This window comes from Protopterus annectens, chromosome 4.part0 (genome assembly GCF_019279795.1).
Source record: "Protopterus annectens isolate FY-2018-M chromosome 4.part0, PAN1.0, whole genome shotgun sequence".
Taxonomy (NCBI): Eukaryota; Metazoa; Chordata; order Ceratodontiformes; family Protopteridae; genus Protopterus; species Protopterus annectens.
In genome coordinates, this window is record NC_056733.1 from 1570986829 (window position 1) to 1570995107 (window position 8279).

At 41.1% G+C, this 8279-nt stretch overlaps 1 protein-coding gene across 1 annotated transcript in view; it reads left to right on the forward strand.

The window, feature by feature from the left end:
- Positions 1-3403, forward strand: part of RNF145 (ring finger protein 145) — a 1685498-nt gene extending 1682095 nt beyond the window's left edge. The window contains exon 11 of the mRNA XM_044069355.1: positions 1788-3403. Within this exon, the coding sequence (XP_043925290.1) occupies positions 1788-2426 (639 nt within the window). The 3' untranslated portion in view covers positions 2427-3403. The remainder of the gene's footprint in view (positions 1-1787) is intronic.
- The last annotated feature ends 4876 nt before the right edge of the window (positions 3404-8279 follow it).

An 8279-nucleotide genomic window follows, 5' to 3' on the forward strand; every position in this document is an offset into this window, starting at 1 on the left:
GGAATATCTGTCAGGAGAATGGGACATATGAAAATAGTAATCCAAAGGATACTGTTAGATTTACTAGAATTAGAGGACAGAAGTTATAATCAAAAGGATATGTTTTTTATTTGTTCATTCATTCTTATTATAATGGGGTTGGTGGGTGAGCTGTTGTACTGACCCATTTCATTCAGACCCAGTAGCAAAGTCAAATACAAAAGCAGTAACAATATATAAGTGGAAATGCAACATATTCATATATCCTATTCAAAGTTATGTATCGTAGAACAATTTTAGCATAGCTTATGCGATGATAGAAAATGCTTTTAAAACTACAAAGTTCTGTGTAGACAGAAGAATAGAAATGTGTAATAGGTATTTACAATAGGTAGGACTGGAACTAGCGAAGCTGTACCGAAACAGGAATTTCAAGGTTGTACAACAGTGTTGTATGACATACAATGAAAATGCATCATATTTAAAGGTGTATGTACTCTTGGAACAATTTATGCATTGCTTATTTAAACTAGAAAGTTTTGAGCATACAGAAGAATAGCTATTTAAAACGGGTATTTGCAGTAGGTTGTCCAAGATTATTGAAGGCAAATAACATGTTTGAATAACCGCAGATATTTTAATAGTCACAGAGAGTACTGGAAGAAAAAGAGTGATGGTATTTGATGAAAAGGCAGATTTTTTTTTTGTGAAGTTATACAGGATTATACTAAGAGAAGAAAAGGGGTTTAATACTTGAGCTGTAGGGATGAATGTTAACATTTATAGTTAAAAACAGTACAGACTGGTATAGCCAGGAAACAGTGCTTTATTGTAAAATTGTTACATTTACACACTTGTTAAAGGTATGCTATTAGTTGCAACATTTTAAGCAAGCAATAGCTAGGGTGAGGGGAAAAGGGAGAGACTACTCCGGGTACAGACTGTTTAGGGGTATGGCCAGCACTGTAATACAAGTCAGTTATCTGATTGTTTCTGCTGGGTGACGATATTGGTAGTCATTTAAGCAGTCTTTTTTGTCTTCATCATCTGTTAGAGGATAGGAGGATGGGAAGCCATTTGGGGATCTGCCCAGGGTAACAGTTAACCAAGCTGCAGCTCTAGTTTTAAGGCAGTATTAGTTATTTAGTGTGCAGAATTCAAGTTGCGTGGAAGTAACAGGTAGGAGACATGAGGATTTTTTGCCTATTGATTCTTCCCATCTTTCATAATATTTCACATAAAGCATGAGTTACAGCAGAACAATTTCAAAGAAGCTTGGATTGATCATTTTAGAAATGAGGGACTAGGCTATGTTGGTTGTTATCCATCTAGCCTGGAACTCTCTGGCAATAAAAAAATGAGAAACAAGCTTTAACCAGGAGGATAGCTTTACTGTACAACCTACTAATACTTACACCCACAAGACCACCAGCTACTAGTTGTTTAAAGACCTGAACAGCATTGCCTGGGAGCTTTTATTGGGAACTGGAGATGTACCTAAGCTAAAACTGGTCATGTATTTTGAGCAGACTACTAGGTATTTTGGTATCTTTCTTTGTTTAGACCATATTGGGTAGATGCACATATTTGTGGGAATTGTCATGTCAGTGACATTGAAAATTCTATTAGGTAGTGTGATGACACTTATTTGAGCAATGATCAAAACATAGGCATATAAGGAAACAACATGACATTTCTGACAAAATTTAAATTAAAGCTATACATTGAATTACAATTAGTAAACCACCTTATTCTTTACATTCTGTTGTTTTAGCTTGATCATAAAATAATTTGTTTAATCTTTCTAGGATATGAAGTCAGCTGTCATCACACCATGTAGCCATTTCTTTCATGCTGGTTGTCTAAAGAAATGGCTGTATGTTCAGGAAACATGTCCTTTATGCCACAGCCAACTGAAGAGCCAGACACAAAGGACAGTAGCTGCTGAAGTTGCTCCAAATGAAGCTCATCCGCAACAAAATATAGAACCAGCTCCTCAGCCTGCTCAAGAACCAGTTGCAGGTCCAGCAGTTGTCCAGGGACCACTTATACACCCTGAGTGTACAAGTTCAGATTCCCAGGAGGACCATGGACGGGAACAGAATCAAACCTTAGAACCTTGCTTTCAAGAGTGTAGTGCTGGTGAAAGAACAGAACATTCAGTGAATAAAGACTCCGTAAGCATTCAGAGCCAGAGCTCATCTTTTAAGCTTGATGATTGCTTCTCTATGAAAAGAGAGAATGCTGAGAAAACAGAAATCCATTTTAGGAACAGTCAAGTCCCTTTTTGTGAAGAAGATCTGGCTTTTTCGCCAGATCTTTGCAACAGTAATTCACAACATTGTACATTTCAGCAGAAACAGTCTGCTTCACAGCAGGTGGAGAACCCAGATGTTTGTGGTGGCAAACAGGAAACATTAACTTTCAAAATTACCAAGGACTTGTGAAGTTTTTCATCCCTTACCATTTTTTTAAAGATGCATCAATGAATTAGTAATTTCAGTTAAAGGTATATTTTGTGGATGGTTATTTCAAAATATATATGTGCCAAGGTGGCCTGACTACAGACCAGGAAAACTGACTTAAGGCATGATTATTTTTATGCCTGATTTTTGAGAACTGTAAACTGACCAAGAGAATCGGTGGTTATGAAGGAGTCGTCAAATTCAAGGGACATGTATTTTTTATTAGAAGCTTGAAGCACGCCTAGCACGCTGCCACAGTCTTGTAGAAGTTTTAGATATTTTTAATTTTTTGTTTGTTTTTGTTATTTGTTTCTTTTTTTTTTTTGGCCACTGAATTTGCATTTATGTAATTTATAGAAAAGCTTGAATTGAATAAGGGAGTTCCTGATATTTTGCTGTATATTCAAATGTAATTTGTGATGCAGGTCCAGCCAAATGAAGTAACTAAGGCTTTTATGAACACTTTGAGACTTTAACTTAAATCAGAGTGGGATGAGCCTTAGAACACTGATAAGGGTTTGGTTTTGCTGCTTCACTTTCTGATCATGTTAATTGATTATTGAAATCAATCAGATTTAAACAGTGTTCACATGTGGCATTAATTGCACTTTTGAAAATGAGTACATTACTGTGTATGATCAAATTCAGCAAATGCCACTGTTTTAAGCTTTTGATAACAGTTGCAAATTTCTTTGACTAGCTTGTGATACATTTTAATTTTTTATTCACATGAAACTTTTTGTTTGTTGTGTATTTTGATCTGAGGGGAAGTGAATGCCCAGTCTTGTGATGCATTTAATGAACTGTTTTTGAAATTGGTTATCTATAACTATCTTATTATCTGGGAATCTCTGAACTGGACACTTTTTATAAGACTAACAAAAGACAAAAAATGACTGAAAGTTTATGAGCCAGGAATTACAAATTTGAATGTCTTAATAAACTGAAGTTGAAATTTGTATGTAACTTGTTACAGTGAATTGCCATGGCTTGAAATTCATGCAGGGCATGGGATCTTTAAAACTGTATTTGAAGGATCCACTGGTAATTGAAGATTGTCAGTGTCATTTAGTCATAGTTTAAATTTTGTACTGAGTAGAAATTCATTGCACGGGTAAGTATGTTACAAATTTTAAATGCATTATAGTAGTTTGTCCAAGAAAAGCTTAATTTAGTTAATTCTCAAGGAACTTACAACTAGGGGTAGGAGTAAATCACGACTCTCTTTACATTCTCTCAATGTTTTGGGTTTCTATTACCATGACAGGAGTGCAACCCATTCCTGAGTTGGGATACAGTTAAAGTTCATGAAAGCTGTATTGCTTCAGTCTTAGAATGTTTTCCATGAGTGGTGTTCTCAGCACCTGGAATGTACATGGAATTGCCTCCTACAGTTCATACAGAGTTATGTGTATCAGTGGCATATTTAAGTATCTGTAATTTTTAATATTTTTCTTATGCAAGTATTTTTCTTCTAATTTCTTTCTTACTCTTGCTGCATATCCTCCGTGTGGGGGGGGGGGGGGGGGGGGGGGGGGGGGGGGGGGGGGAGGGGGGGGGGGGGGGGGGGGCGGGGGGGGGGGGGGGGGGGGGGGGGGGGGGGGGGGGGGGGGGGGGTGGGGCGGGGGGGGGGGGGGGGGGGGGGGGGGGGGGGGGGGGGGGGGGGGGGGGGCGGGGGGGGGGGGGGGGGGGGGGGGGGGGGGGGGGGGGGGGGGGGGGGGGGGGGGGGGGGGGGGGGGGGGGGGGGGGGGGGGTTGGGGGGAGGGGGGGGGGGGGGGGGGGGGGGTGGGGGGGGGGGGGGGGGGGGGGGGGGGGGGGGGGGGGGGGGGATGGGAGATAGGAAATTTACCCCGGGGATCACTTCTGTGGCTCTGCTTGACAGGGGCACAGGAAAATAATTTTCTTGGGTGGCAAAAGCCAGGGTACCGTTTGGCTAGGCTTATATAGACCCTAGGGCCAATAGCCTAGTACCTACCTATGAACCTATGAAAATATCAGAGACCTAGAAAACCATGGTGGTAGTCTCCAATTGTGTCTTTGTGGTGTTTTTTTTCTTCTTGTTCTGTCTTCTAAAAAGCAGTAGTAATTCAAATTTTTATCCGAGAATATCTGCAAGATCAGAACAAGGCTTTACCTTGGCATGTGAATTTGAGAACAAGCCCCAAGACTGATAACTATTCATTCCTTACTTAGGGCCTTGTAGGGTCTTGCAGTAATGAACTAAGTCTTTGATGCTACAGTATGTCTTTTGAATTCAGCTGAAGTCTGATATTGGCGATCAACATCTTTTACATCTTTAACTTACCATTATGCAATCAGCAGAATTCCTCGAAGGCCTTCCTGAACCTGCCTTTGCACCAGCTTGTTTGTCCAGTTTCATGATGGACTTTGACAGCTTGTTCTCCAAGTAATAGTAGATGGCTGAGAAGTTGCGCTAAAACACTGTCCAGCATTTTGCTGCAGTTTTTTTGTTGCCAGCTTTGGACCTCTTAATGATGCTCTTCATTTACACACTCCTCCCTGTGGCTGGCCATTTAGCTGCCAGATCTATTGACTGATAATGCTGCAAATTTCTTGTCCTTCTGCAGTCCATGGAGGTTGCAAGTTTGAGGTGAGAGGATGTAGAAACAGAGTACGTACCTCATTGGATCACTGTTGCAGTAGCCTTCACTATATGGGTTGTATCCTCTACAGGATACAAGCACTGCCAGCTTCCAAAGCTTTCAGGGAACTTTCGGTGCACCCAAATCATTAGACAGCTCCATCTGAGCTGACTAAAAGGTTTGGTGCAATGCCCTTCACAGCTTTCCTGATGAAGGTGAGAGTGCTCTCTGGGATTTTGAGGATCGACAGCCTGCTAATGCTGCTCCATTGTTGGGCAGGTAAGTTCCTTTTAAGGAAAACCCTTCCACTTTACTTTTATAACACAAAACATTGTTTTTCCGTAAAACATTTTTTAATTTTATATAGGAGAAAGTGTTTTTAATGACTGTTACATAACTTTTGTACACTTTTAAATGGGAAGCATTGCTTTCTTACTGTTGTGGTAAATAAGTTTTTAAAACTAATTTTATTTTTTTTTCTGTGGTAAGTTATTTTACTTTTGGGGAGCAGAATGCTAATTTGCTTTATACTATATACTGCATTTTAATGGGGGAAAAGTTATTTTTTTATTTTATTTTACAAATTACTTGTCTTACTGATTGCTGCTTTCCCAAGAATCAGACACTTGTTTCTACTTAATCAAAAGATAATGTACTGGTGCCTTAGATCTGCTTTCTTCCAGCCACAAAAGGAAAAAAATTGTTAAGCAGCCTTTGCCACCACAACAAACTGATAAAATGTCTCAGCCACAGGTGTGTGACTGCTGTGGTCAAAGCCGGTTACTCAAGCCACTCATCTTCTTCCTTGGGTCCTGCTTGTGGAATCCCTACAGCCACCATGGACCATGGGGGATAGATACATCCTCTTCAGCTTTTGGAGTGCCCTTGGTGGGCAAGGAAGAGCCACTCTTGTTGATCTTGGTAGAAGTTGCAGGGATGTCACCCTGCTTAGCAAAAAAGGTGTGACCCTTCCTAGGGAAGATTTTTATGGCAAACGTGGGTATGTTTGTTCAGATTTTCCTTCAAAAAGAAACAAACACTTAAACATATATCATCTTCTGTCTCAGTTTACCTGCACAGGAATAATTTATTGGGCCTTGCTCAGGATTTAGGATATGTTGTTGAGCCCTCCTGTGTCTTTTTCTGGTAAAAGTAAAATTGATTCTTCATTTTCTGTAGAGATTCAGTAGTTTGAACCCTCGTAATTGGTAAAACAATATATGTTTTCAGAATCATTTTATCTCCACAGAATTCTGATTCAGATTTTCAGGTTTCTCAGGTACTCACTGATCTCCCTGGCTCTGAAGAGAAGGCATCTTATGCCCTTTCCTTGTTGGATTACAACTCTCAAGTTGGCCGCCATTCTGTTAAGTGCAGTTATGATGCTGCTGATGCTTCCTCCAGGGATGCTGCATTTGGTTCAGTCGTGAGGCATTACTCATGGCTTTGTCTTCAGACTTTGCCTGATGACATTAAGGCCAAATGATTGGATACTCCTTTGGATATTAACCTTTTTTTGGGGGAGGGGGGGTGCTGCTGAATTTTTCAAGTCTTTTCAGGATAAGGGCAAGGCTTTGCAGGAGTTGAAACATTTTTTTTTGTTTATCTATTCCAAAGTTTCAAAGGAATTACCCTTCCAAATCTGTTCTTGTTTACAGGCAGTCTTGTCTTCTGCCAAAAGGTAAAAATGGGTTCCTAGATATATGCCTCCTGCTAGATCTCCTCAAACACCTACTTCCCAGAAACCTGCTTTTCAGGACAAGCCAGATTCTATTTGACAGTTTGCTTCCCTTTTCCATTGGCTGATTCCCTTTATCGTCCCTTCCAAACTGGTTGAAAATCACATCAGACTCATGGGTTCTGTCTGTTATCTGCTAGGGGTATTTTATGGTTTGGAAATGCCTTCCTCCCTTTCTGGGCATCCTTCAACCTCCTCAGGGACGGCATCCTTTTTTTTTACAGAGGTTCGTCATTCTCTTTTGGTCCGGGGTACCATTCAAGCTGTACCCCTGGCCCAGGTAGGGAAGGTCTTTTTACTCCAGAATGTTTCTGGTTTCCAGGAAGGAGGGCACTTGGAAACCAGTTTTGTATCTTTCCCAGCTCAACACTTTTTTCAAGATTACTTCCTTTCTGATGCTGTCTTTTTCCTCATCTTCCCCAGGTCTTTCTGGTCTATCTGGATCTCAGGGATGCCTACCTTCATATCCCCATCCATTCCCTTTTCAGGAAATTTTTGTGCTTTTGTTTCTTAGGTTCATAGGTATGTACTAGGCTGTCAGCCCTAGGGTCTACATAAGCGTAGCCAAATGAGGTTCCCTGGCTTTCACCACCCAAGAAAATTATTTTCCTGTGCCCCTGCCGAGCAGCGCCACAGCAGTGATCCCCAGGGTGAATTTCCTCTTTCCCATCCAATTGTCAAGATTTCTCTTAGAGTGCTAATGAGGAGCTCTGACTGACATGACCAGGTAGCCTGTTCCAGAGCATGGGAAGCCTCTGGGACAGGACTCTATCCCTCCAGTATGTTCTGTTTATTGTGGTGACAAGGTTTAGGTCCCTGGAGCATGTGGCTCGGAGACATTGACATTTCTTTAAGTGTAGCATGTCCATCAGATCTTGGTTAGACATGGCTTTGTATGTTAGGCAGAGGTTGCCTCTGAGTAGGTGATATGCGATGGAGTAGAGCTGGAGTTTTTTGAGACGGTTTGCGTATGGCATCTGTTTGAGGCCGGTAATACTCCTAGTGAGGTATTTCTGTGACCTTTCTAGTTGTTGCAAATGTCTTGCGAGGTACATGGTCTTTAAGCAGTTTAATGTGGGATGAGTAGAGAGGAACTATGACCTCTCTCTTTTTCTGGAGGAGAACCCCTTTGTGATGACGTGTGCCATGCAGAAGGATTTCTTGACTACTGTGGCAACATGATTATCAAAGGAGAGACTACTGTCCACCTGTATCCCAAGGTCTCTTATCACACTTTCGGTGTTTACTAGGCTACCACCTATGTGGTAGTTCATGGTTATGGTGTTTTTCCCAAAGGGGATGACAATACACTTCTTAGCATTGAGCTTCAGGCCATGACTTTGACACCAACCACTAGTCTCAGTGAAGTCTCTTTGCAGAATGTCCATATCCTTAGACAAATCTATTACGGCTCCTAGTTTGCCATAGTCTGCAAATTTTGTTAGCCAGAGACCAGCTGTATTAGTCTGGACTTAAGAGAAGTAGATACAGAAC